The 12422-nt window shown below is 38.2% G+C and overlaps 1 protein-coding gene across 1 annotated transcript in view; it reads left to right on the forward strand.

Moving 5' to 3' along the window:
• The window catches only part of gramd1ba (GRAM domain containing 1Ba), a 42842-nt gene that overhangs the window by 26822 nt on the left and 3598 nt on the right, over nucleotides 1–12422 (forward strand). Inside the window, 18 exon segments of the mRNA XM_043250353.1 lie at nucleotides 368–584; nucleotides 3021–3041; nucleotides 7667–7751; nucleotides 7881–7984; nucleotides 8147–8242; nucleotides 8315–8395; nucleotides 8488–8603; nucleotides 9143–9296; nucleotides 9466–9658; nucleotides 9764–9907; nucleotides 9995–10113; nucleotides 10209–10351; nucleotides 10486–10589; nucleotides 10896–11099; nucleotides 11187–11277; nucleotides 11671–11682; nucleotides 11798–11905; nucleotides 12177–12297. Coding sequence (XP_043106288.1) covers nucleotides 368–584; nucleotides 3021–3041; nucleotides 7667–7751; nucleotides 7881–7984; nucleotides 8147–8242; nucleotides 8315–8395; nucleotides 8488–8603; nucleotides 9143–9296; nucleotides 9466–9658; nucleotides 9764–9907; nucleotides 9995–10113; nucleotides 10209–10351; nucleotides 10486–10589; nucleotides 10896–11099; nucleotides 11187–11277; nucleotides 11671–11682; nucleotides 11798–11905; nucleotides 12177–12297 — 2113 coding nt within the window.

A 12422-nucleotide genomic window follows, 5' to 3' on the forward strand; every position in this document is an offset into this window, starting at 1 on the left:
TTCGGAAGATAATGTGATGTTATCAGAAATGTGGAAGTTCCCAGCAGATCTGTGTTATTTTTGATTTTTTTTTGACCCCTGCTGCTGTGTTTTTGGTTGTGAGTTGTGAGATGTCTGTCTGAATACATTCCTTGAAGCTGACGGAGCAGAGGTGAAGGGCAGATGAAAATGAGTGGCCTCCTGGGAAAATATGTTTGCACGTTTGTTTTAGTGGCTTTTTATTTAGCTGAACCTTCCTAACATTTAGTTTATTAAGCTTTTTGCAAAAGTTCATTTAACACAGTGTGTACTTGTGTGCTTAAAGTGTCCGGAAAACCATTTGTATTCCTTTGTAAGTACTGCATCTGTTTTTTTCTTGTTTGTGTAGCACTGCCAGTAACTCGAACCGCAGCTCGCCGGCCTGCTCACCCGTCCTGCGTAAACGCTCGCGCTCCCCAACACCCCAGAGTCCAGAGGGAGAGAACATGGTGGAAAAGAGCTCCGATCATTCCTCCGATAAATCCCCCTCCACCCCGGAACAAGCCGTCCAGCGCACCTACAGCCAGTCGCTTCACACCACCCGCCCCGGAGGGAAAAACTCCAAGGTAAACGTGTGGGATTGTACTTACTGTACTTCCGCTCTCCGTTTTCATATAATGCACGTCTTGCACATATTATAAAATTGCATAAAGATGATTGTCCATGTGTTCTTGTATGATATATACAAATATAAATATTAAATAAAATTGCATTTTTATTATATTTATTGATAATCTATTATTTCTCCTGTATATATATATGTGTGTGTATATGTATATATATATATATATATATATATATATATATATATATATATATATATATATATATATATATATATATATATTTACACACACACACACACATTTAATTTTTAAAATAGAAATTGCATTCAATTCATTTCTATAGTATTTAATGATAATCTATTATTTCTCATTCTCATATATATAATATAATAAGGTACTTGTGTCTCGGAATAAATAAAGTTATCATGAAGTTAATTGTCATAAAAATCATAGAATCAAAAGTCTGTTTAGAGGTAAAGGTTGGAATCTAGCTTATAAAAATAAAAAATAGCTGCATGAATAAAAATGACATATATTAGTAAAGCTTTTTTTTCAGATATGTCATTATGACAACTGAAATAAATGAAAGTCTAAAACGTTTTAGACCATCTACAAGTGTTAAATCTACATTTAAAATGTTAATGTTGCAACTAATGTTTAAAATATAAAAACACGCAATGCTTGATTTTTTTTTTTAGCTAATTTTAAAGCATTTAATGTATTCTCATTGTAAAAAGAACTTTAATCATTTCTATTTAGTTCTAACAAGTAGAATTTTGCTCAAAATAATTTATTTATAATTTCTGCAGAGTAGAGACTTATTTCTGAACAAAAGAAAATGTGTAATGTACAGTGTATAAATGTAAAGCATCAGCTATCGGCCAAAATGAGATATCCGCACATCAGATATCCAATATCATGCATCCCTAATATGTTTTGGAACTTTATATTTTGCTTCTAAACTAATTTTGAAACGCATCTGTTGAAGAATTCCATTTTAAAGACAAAAGGTTCAAGAAGAACAATGTATTTTATAAAAAAAAAAAAATACTTTAAGCCTGTCAAAAAGTGAGGCACATTTCATTTTGTCAGTAATATTATAATCATTTCATATTCATCAGCACCTCATGTACAGGAGTTAATCACAGAACATTACTTCGCTATGTGGAGAAGCTTTGCAACCCAACAGTGTTTTTCTTTTTGTTCTTTTTAATTTCTCTGCACTTATTCATACAGTTTTGTTTTTGTTCTTGTCTTCTTGTTATCTGTTCTTCCTCTCATGCATGCTAGTCACACAAGAGACTGTCTAAAGTAAGCATCACTATTTTCTGCTCTACTGTACCTCCACCCTGCATGTGAGCCATCCCATTATGCTCTGCTTCACCTATCTGTGCTAAATTAACCTACTACGTGCTAAACAAACCCTGTGCCAAACTAGCTAGTAATGCCAAGTTGAATGTTATGAACTGTGTATGATAAACTGTGAGGGAAAAAAAAATATCATTTTGACAGTAATCTGTACCGCAGCATCACGCCAAAGCACTTTTCATTTACAAATCCCATAAAAACACTTAAACAGGCAGAAACACACACACACACACACACACACACACACACACACACACACACACACACACACTAATATATATCTAAATCTATTTATTAGTACGACATCTCACACCTGAACTCTTATTCTTGATGAACTTTCTCTCCAGTATGACAGATTAAACCTGATTAAAGTAAGAAATCAATATTTGTTGATTTGAGTCCTGCCCCATCCTGTGAGAAGAGTCCTCGGTAGAGAATTGTAGAGTCCCTGTCACTGTTCTGCTGTTGTTTGAAGCCAGGGAAAGAGAGTTTTGCAGAAATCTCTCTTAAGTCTTTATATTTGTCTGTATGTATTATAAAACCGTGTCATAATCGCTGATAGTTGTGTTTTTGTAGAGCCGTCTTCAATGAAATGTTTCGTTTCAAAGTCAACGTTTGAAATAAAAGCCTTGATTTAGTGTAAAGACTGCCCCCTTGTGGTAGCTTTGTGTATGACAATCGTACAAGCGCTGAAATGATCCCATACACAAACAGCTGTCCCACAATCCCTTGTTTTATGGTATGCTCAAATGAATTTCATGTATACCTGTGCTGATGAAACATTTTGGATAGACAGACAGACAGACAGATAGACAGATAGATAGATAGATAGATAGATAGATAGATAGATAGATAGATAGATAGATAGATAGATAGATAGATAGATAGATAGATCAAATCTTTATGGAAAACACAGGTATACTTGCAAATTTTGAATGAAACCCTGTGGTGCGTGTATAATATGTATCTTATATAAATGTTTTATATTCCCCTAAAAACTCACTCTAATGTATTTCTGCTCCTCTTTCGTTTCTTTCAACATCAAAATTGGATTCTTCAAACTCACAGAAGAGTCAAAGCTGGTATAACGTAAGTCTGTTTTTTATTTCTTCATTTTGTTTCGCTTGTAATTTTTGGTACTGATCGTCATGTTGTGTGTTTGTACAATGTCGGGGTCATTGTTCAGGAAAATACTATTGTATCGCTTGCGCTCAATGCTTTATCAGTTGTAGGATGATGAGAATCACATGAATCTGGGAGCTTGTCTCCTCCCAGTGTCGTTTGAGTTGAAGTGCTTTCATGATTACCTCCTTCTTCTGTAAGGCTGGGTGTTTGACCTGACATTTCCCAGCATTTGTTTTCCTGTGGGAAAGAATAGATTTTTTTTTTTTTCTTTGGGTCAGCCAGCTCTTAATTTTTTTTTTTTTTTACATTTTACAATTGCCTTTGTTGCTGTTTTGTCAATGTGTTATGATCGGTCATAACCTCAGGGTGCACTGCAGAATGGCAGAACAAAGACTGCAGTGTTCTGTCTCTCAAATAAACAGCGTTTCTGTTTTGTCATGGACCAAGCTATATATATGCATAGCATAGCTCTGATAGTTTGGTTCTGGAGCAATTTGATGATACATTTTCCAGTTCTTAAAAGGTTTTGAGGTCTCTCCTGAAACTCGCGTCACGTAATTCAGCCGATGACCGCTTTGAAACTCCTGAAGTGTTTCCACTTTTGCGTGCCATATGCATCAGACGTTTAGCTAATGTTCCGTGAGTGTGACGTCTGACACTGAGACCAGGCCTGAAGCTATTGCATGTCTCCATAAACAGAAGAAAACAGGATGCGTGGACACCAGCAACTGTGTGCAGATAACAGTGCCTGTTTATAAAGATCAGCAGGAAACAAATGATGCCGGGACTCTTTCCAAATGTGAGCTTATCAGAAAATATTAAACTTTGCTCATTTTTGTTTTTCCTGGGTGGACGGATGACCGCAAGCTGTAAGATATCAGCTGTATACACTCTTCAGATGTCCCTTCCAGTTGGGCGCCAGTGAAGAAAGTGCTTTTTCGCCACAGGACTGTAAATAATCACATCCCGTGTGGTCACGAGGAGAGTCAAGTCATTTTTATTTGTGTGGAACATTTTAAAATCGGTTACATTTCAAAGCAGCTTTACAAAAATGTATCAGTCCTGCAAATCCCAAGTTAACAAGCAAAGAGCAACTGTGACAAAAACTCCACTTTAACCCAGAAGAAGGAAAACCTTGGGACTCCTATGTCTACAACGACCAAAGCTGGATATATTTTAGTGACTGTTTCAATTGAGATGCATTTTAGTTTCATTTCTTTTTCTCCAGTTTACCGATGTTGACCCGGCCTTGACATTGGGCTTATATCAGGTTATATGACATAGTAGGGTACAATGGAGCTAAAGGTTTGAATATTGTCTAAGCTAACGCTTTTTCAAAACAATCACTTTAGCTATGCTTGTAATATTTTCGGATTATTTTGAAAAATAAAACAATACATTTTTGTTAAGTAAACATACTGTCATTAAAATGCGTTAATGTGAGAAATATATATTTAAAATACAGAAACAAAATAATTTTGAAAGTATCCTGAAAAGTATTCAAAAGAGATTCAATAATAACTGAATATGTATTTACAGTAGTAACAACAAATTATATTTTATTATATGATATGATTAACATTGCATTTTTAAATATGGTGGTTTCTAAATTATCTCTAATATGGACACCCAACATAATATGATATTTACCATCTGAATCTAACCATGTCATGTCAACAAATGGAAAAGTCAGCCATCTGTTAAGTACCATGTTAATTACTGTGCACGCTTTTTACCCCAAATGCCACATTCTTTTATTATTTAAAAACTGCTGCTTTAATTATCTTAATCAGGGGGTTATCACATGTCTTCTGAAGCAGATTGATGGGGTTTTGCAACAAAAATATTTATAGTTTTAAAATTAAAATGTAAATACCTGACTGACTCAGTGTCCCTGCATCTTGGCTGACTTCTGACTCGACATATGATACATGACGTAAGTTGCTTCACACCTTTGGCTTCGGGGTGAGTAAAATATGGGGTAATTTTCATTTTTTCGGTAACCTATTCCTTTAAATTTATAACATTGTAAAAAACATAAAATATTAGATCTAGTAAGCACATCAGATTTGCAGTGCTGCATGCAATCGCGTTAAAGATTAGACAAATATACATGTGCGTCTTGTAAAGCAGATGTTTTGTAAAGTGCTTTAGATAAAAATAATATCAAAGGCACTTTTTACCCTGGGGCACCTTTAGTCTCGTTGAACCCAAATAAGAGACTTTCTTACAGCTTCAAGACAAATGCTATGAGATGGCTCTACCAAGTGTCGCTCCTGAACTGAACAATGAGTCTGCCTCAGTAGTGGCCTCAGATGTTTTGCTTGAGAGCGGATTGGCGGAGAGGCCAGAAACAGAGATGATTCACCCATTTGGCATCCCCTCAATGTCCCCCCTTCCTCCAGTGCAGGAAGTTAACTAGAGTTCGTTCACCCCGTGAGAGTGCGAGTACGAGGGAGAGAAGGAAGACTGAGGCGTTGTCCTTGGCCGTGCCTCAACACTAACACCATAAAATGACTTGTGCACAATGGGGGCCTCTGTGATTCTCTCTCAACCGTTCTTTATCTCTCCATCCTATATTTTTCTCCAACTCCCACTGTTTTGATCTCTTACTCCCACCTCATGAAACACAAAACCCCTTTGGTTTTCATGCTTTTTTTTTTAGGTTTTGTAACAAAATGAAAACATTTGTGGAAGCTCAAGTGTCTTGTTCAGGCATTAAGTCCCTCGGGGGTCTTCAGGAAACTGATAACAGCAGTTTTAAATGGTGTTTTTGCAACATTTCTGAAAATGTGAAATCTAGGCTGACCTGGGATGGGGAGGCGTGTAATGACAGTCCTAGGTGAAGCTTATAAATCTCACAGCTCTTCGATCATGAGTGAGAAAAATGTACAGCCTGAAGCAAAGAGCTTACTACATCTGACACGGCCCCTCCTCTCTCCTCTGCATTCTATTGGTTATCTAGCTTTCTTAGCTCCTCCTCCTCGGTTTCTCACACACAAACATTAACTCAGGCCAGTCCCACTACTCTTGGCAGAATTGTTTTGTAGAACGTCTCAGTGAGAACTCTTTCCTGCCGTAGTAAGGGGTTGCTTCAGTTTAGGTTGGTTATTCTGTGAGATTTATTGAGACAAAACTTACATCCTCTGGGAAGAACTTCAAAGCAACTGATGAACTCATCTTGGCTTGCGAGGATAGTAATGTGTGCAATTTTGAATATGCATGCTGGAGAAAGAATTTTAAAAGAAAAAGAATATTTTTGTCTGAAGAGAAGAGAGTTTTTTTTCTCAGCAGGTGGTTGTTTTTTGGGGGACTTTTCTGTATTTGAGAGCACTTTTCTGTTTTTGGATTTATGTAAATAGATATTTGCCTCTGGAAATTTCTAGGATATCAGTCTCGTGATTTGGTTTTTTTTTGCCAGAATTATTTTTTTCTCACCAAATGTGCAAATGTTCCTATCGGAGAACCTTATTGGAAAACCTCTGAGAACCGTTTGGATCCGAAACATTGTAAAGTGGCAACGTTCCAGCCGAAAATTGGCTGGATCTGGAACTGCTTCTTGTGTTTTGTAAAATAGGTGGATCAGCAGGAGTAAACCCTAAAACAAGAAGAGAACAGCTGCAAGGAACATTTCCATTTTGAGAACATCAGGTGATCAGTTCCAAGGAACAAACACTGCTAAATGTTACCACTAACTGTCCTCTGTGTCTTGTTAAAAATTTGACACATTTCCTGAGGAAAACCCTCTCCATTTTCATTGTCAAAAGTGATGTATGTCTCTCAATCTGAGGAGTTCTCCTGCTGTTTGTAGGGAATTGTTTGGCTGGTGTTTAAGTGCTGAGGCTCACTTAAACAGCGGAATAAGTAATGAGAATAAGTTGCTGAGGTTACTCCAGGACATTTCAGAAAGTGGCTTAGTGAAGCTGCACTGGAGGTCAGCGTTCATGTTGAGACAATAAGTGGCAACGTCTCCACAACTGGACAGGAGCGATGGAAGTCCTCAGTTTTGAGACGGAGACTGATTGGCTCTACGACTGGGAGGATGTCCGACAGCCTGAAGCACTCCAGTGTGATTGGTCGGAATGGGACTTGGATTCCGAGAGCGTTCCTGCTGTAAGCAACTAATCAGAGAGCAGAAGAGTAGAGAAGAGAAGAGAGGCATTTCCCTCCTTTTGGTTTTGGTTATGTTAGATCATGAGCATTTTACAAACTGTTTGCTGTTACAGTCAGGACAGGACTGCAGAGGGACTGAAGTACTGATCAGTACCATGTTGTAGATGAGGAAGCCAGCAGAACATTGAAAATAGATATATTAATAATTTTTGCTGTTCTTATGGTTGTTCTGTTTTTACTGCCATTAACTTGAAATATTAATATTAAAATGTATATATTTTTATTTTATATTGTTATGCTTCTTTTTTCACTTTTATTAAACGGCACCTGTTTTGTAGAATGACCCTTTACAGTTAAAATAAGGTCTCGTGTTTTCTTGGAAAAGCTGGATGTGTTGACTGGTTCTTTTTTGGACGTTTGTGGCTGTGTGTGTTATACATAGCTGGCCTTACTCTCTCTCTCCTCTTATCTCGCAGGTTTTGAGCCCCACATACAAACAGCGAAATGAAGACTTCAGGAAGCTCTTTAAGCAGCTGCCCGACACAGAGCGCCTCATTGTGGGTGAGTCGTATTTGATAGGTATTACATATGTATTACAGTTTTTACAACTTTCATAAAAGACTGAGATCCACTATTTTTTCTAATTGACTGGTGTGTCTTAACATCTGAATTCTCGTCTCATCCTAACAGACTACTCCTGTGCCCTGCAGAGAGATATCCTCCTGCAGGGCCGCCTCTACCTCTCCGAAAACTGGATCTGTTTCTATAGCAACATATTCCGCTGGGAAACGCTGGTGAGTTGACGAATTACTCTCATGAGTCTCTCATGCCATATTCTTGCCCAGCTGCATCAGCATAGTTGTGTGAGGGACAGCAGCAAATGCCTTCTTTTGAATATTTAGCACTTTGTCTTTTTAGCTCTTGCAATAGAGCTAATTGTCGTCTTGTGTGTGTAGCTGACTGTGAGGTTGAAAGATGTTTGCTCCATGACGAAAGAGAAGACAGCTAGACTCATCCCCAATGCCATCCAATTGTGCACAGACAGTGAAAAGGTAAACACAGATCTTTGACTTTGATATAACCAGTAGTATACTTACACTAAACATTTACATATTCTCCTCCAGCACTTTTTTACCTCATTCGGGGCAAGAGATCGGACATACATGATGATGTTCAGACTCTGGCAAAATGCTCTACTGGACAAGGTTGGATTAGACATGGCTTTATATCCAATGATAGCTAATGAAAACAAATGTTTGGTGGCCATGAAAACTCACTGTGTCTTGTTTTTATCTAGCCATTGTGTCCCAAAGAGCTGTGGCACTTTGTCCATCAGTGTTATGGGAATGAACTTGGTCTGACCAGTGATGATGAGGATTACGTACCTCCTGATGATGACTTCAACACCATGGGGTGAGTTTTCCCCCATCATGAATGTTCAACCATTTAAGTGATTCATAATTTACAAATCTCCACCCTCTCTCGCAGCTTCTTTAGAAGAGATCCAGAAAACAGATGTTTAGTTGTAATTTTAAGGATTCCTTAATTATCGTGTGACACTGGAGTAGAAGACTCGAGTAATGAGCCACAGGAACAAATTTGTTTTAAAAAATGTATTTAACAGTTATTAGAAATGTTTTTTACTATTGTTTTACTTTATTTCTGATAAAAATGCATTTGATGAGGATATATATATATATATATATATATATATATATATATATATATGCAATTAATCAAATATATGAAATAAAGCAAGTAAAAGTATCCAATCAGACATACCTAGTCAAACGTGGAACATTGAATTCAGATGATGATTATTTGCTGTAGACATCTTTATTTCTCCTGTACTATCCATCGGTCCATCCCATTGCTATCTGTGGGAGAGGGTCTATTCTGCTGCCCGAGCTGGTAATCTTGACCTGCAGCTGTTGCCCCTCTCCCTGGTGCAGGTACTGTGAGGAGATTCCTGCTGAAGAAAACGAGGCCAATGACAACTGCCCTAAAATCCCAGACGCCAAAATGGACATCAGCCCCCAGCTCCACAGGAAGGTTTTTCCCAACAGCAGTCTGAATTCCACGGACAGCACAGACGCTCCGGTCAATGTACGCAGCAGATTTCTTCAGATTTCACAACACATTACCGCATCACTTAGAGAACAGTAATTTGCATGACAGTAATGGTTAAGATTTTCGTATCTGACCACTGCAGAACAACATTAGGATGTTTTGGGTGCATGATATTTTATTAATAAAAAATCTTCTGTCTGTGTAGTTTGACGTGCCCCCAGTGGAAGACTTCAGTGGCTGCGTCCCAGAAGACCTTTAACCCCTGTCGTTACCTGACAACAAGCTGTCAGAGACCAGTGGCTCCGCCCATGTCCCCGTCCCCTCACCTTCCCTTGACTTCAACGATAACGAAGACCTCCCCACAGAACTCAGCGACTCCTCAGAAACACACGACGAAGGTGTGTACGCTCTCCCAAAACCGATTCCTATCTCAAACAGCTTCTACAAACTCTACAGCATCTGGTTTGACACACGGTCTCTTCTTGTTTCTGTGTTCTTAGCAGGGGAAGTGCAGGCTTTCCAAGAAGATCTGAATGGGAAACTGTACATTAATGAAGTGTATAAGTTCAGCGTGGATAAACTATATGACATCCTCTTCACTGAATCCCAGTTCATGAGAGAGTTTCTGGAGCAGAGACGCTTCTCAGGTTGACCAGCTCTATCTAATAGTCTTCATCCAGCTGTCTTTCTGCCTGTCTCTGACTATTATTGATTTGACCTTTTTCCTCTTTCAGATGTGGTCTATCACCCGTGGAGGAAGGAAGACACCGGCAATCAGACCAGAGAGATAATGTACACTATCTCCCTCTCCAACCCACTGGCCCCAAAGACGGCCACAGTCACAGAAACGCAGGTGAGCTCACCAGAGGAGACATACAGTATAGGAGCCGCATACAGTACACGGGACATATTTGGTACAGCTTTGCAGTTTCTTAATTTTTTTTCTAGACTTTGCACAAGGCCAGTCAAGTGAGCGAGTGCTACATCATCGATGCTGAGGTGATTGCTCACGATGTCCCGTATCACGATTACTTTTACACGCTCAACCGCTACATGCTCACTAGAGTCGCCAAGAACAAGTGCCGACTGAGGTAACACTTGTGCTCTATATTTATTTATTTATTCTATTTTTTAATCTAATAAATGGCATTATACTGTGTAATGCTTTGCACTATAGAAAAACATTTTATAGCACGTGAGGGTAAAATGCTTATTTATCTAAAAGGGTGTCAGCTGAACTACGCTACCGGAAGCAGCCATGGGGATTGGTCAAGGGCTTCATTGAGCGAAACTTCTGGAGTGGCCTGGATGAATATTTTAGATATTTAGGTAGGTTTCGGCAGAGCAAGAACTAATAAAATAAATCCGCAGAATAAATATAAAGGTTATATTCATACCAATTATGTGCTTAATTAAATAAGATAAAAAATGTTAACATTAAATATTTTATTGTATTTTATTTAGTTTTAAAAGTTAAACAGTTGCTTTAGCCAAAAATAAAAATTTAGTCATTAATCACTTACCTCATGTCGTTTTAAACCGTATGTAATATAATTTAAGAGCAGGATAAAAACAAACAAACAAAGGTAACACAATATCTGTTTCTCTCTGTGTTTTCTCTTTGTGTGTGTGTAGAGCTAGAGTTGAGTAAGGTACAGCTGGTGCTATCTGAACCTCACAAACAGTCTCCCAAATCCAAAGCGCTACGCACAGCTACAGTGAGAAGGAGGAAACGGCCGCTGACGCACATGAGGCAGCAGCACCTGGACGAGGCGCTCAGCCCTGTCACCACACCTGAGGATGAGAAGAGCGTCATCCATCGCATCAAACACGTGGCAGGTGCGACATCGGCCAAATTTCTCTGAGTGCAACTGAGCATCATTGTTGTCTTTTGTGTTATTGATTCTAACTTATGCGCTGCCGCAGGATCCACACAGACCAGACACATACCGGACCACGGATCTGAAGGCCTGGCTCTCTACAGCGTTTCCAAACTCCTGCTTATAATCAGCTCTGTGTGAGTAGGATTTTTCTCCTACAGGACTTTTCTCCTAAATTGTTCATTTTAGCACATAATTTGTAACTGCAATTTAAAACTGAGCATGACGCATGCATCTCATTTCAAGGTGCCGTAGAAAGGTAGTTTCCTGTTATTAAATACAAGAATGTGATGTATACATAATATAGCATCCTATAAAATAGGCCTCATTGCACATTTCATTCAGCGTTTGCTTTGGTCTGATAATCTTCATATTGTACCATCTCTTATATTTTTCAGAAAACGAACAGGTTTCTTTGTTTATTTGACATTTCTTAGTGACTGTAACACTGTTGATCAGCTGAAATTCGTTACAGTCAGTTGTTCTTTGGCTTCATGTATTTTCTCTCTTGTTTTCATTGCATCCTCCAGGATTTGTGTAAGGTATTCAATGTTTTCATCTGTTCATCTGTTTCATCTTTCAACTTGTTTAGCTGCATTAGGATGTGTGCGTTGAGGCTGATGAGCTGATCTGTGTTCGTCCTCTTCTGATTTTCAGTCTGGTGCTACTGGTCTTTTTGAACATGATGCTGTTTTATAAGCTATGGATGCTGGAATACACGGCTCAGAGTTTGACCACCTGGCACGGTCTCAGGTCTCATGAAAGGTACAGCAACTATACCTTTGAATGTGTTTATATGTTATTTTTAAGAGATGTGGGAACATGAGGCTTTTAAAAAGTCCCAAATTTTAGTTTTTGAAGGATCAGATTAATTAAAATTTTTATAAACTTTTTCAGATTTAGCTTTTTAAGTCTTATTCATCATTGTTGTTTTTTTACATATTTGCCAGAAAACAAGAGGAAGAAATATAGATTAATAAACAGATTTTTGCAGCACATGAGCTTGAGTGATATTTGGGCTCTGTGTGTGTTGCAGCAAACTTCCACAGACACAGATTGAATGGGCTCAACTTTTGGAATCTCAGCAGCGTTACCATGAGAACGAGTTGGAAAAATGGAGGGAAATAATAAAGTCATCTGTGCTGTTATTAGATGAGGTAAGATCAAGTACAACTTTGAAAAATGGGGACATTTTGTAACCGCATCCTATTAATAGATTATCAAACAATGAGGAATCATTTTACGCAATTCTAAATCTGTAACCTTGCTTTCTTCAGTAGTA

This window comes from Puntigrus tetrazona, chromosome 10 (assembly GCF_018831695.1).
Source record: "Puntigrus tetrazona isolate hp1 chromosome 10, ASM1883169v1, whole genome shotgun sequence".
Taxonomy (NCBI): domain Eukaryota; kingdom Metazoa; phylum Chordata; class Actinopteri; order Cypriniformes; family Cyprinidae; genus Puntigrus; species Puntigrus tetrazona.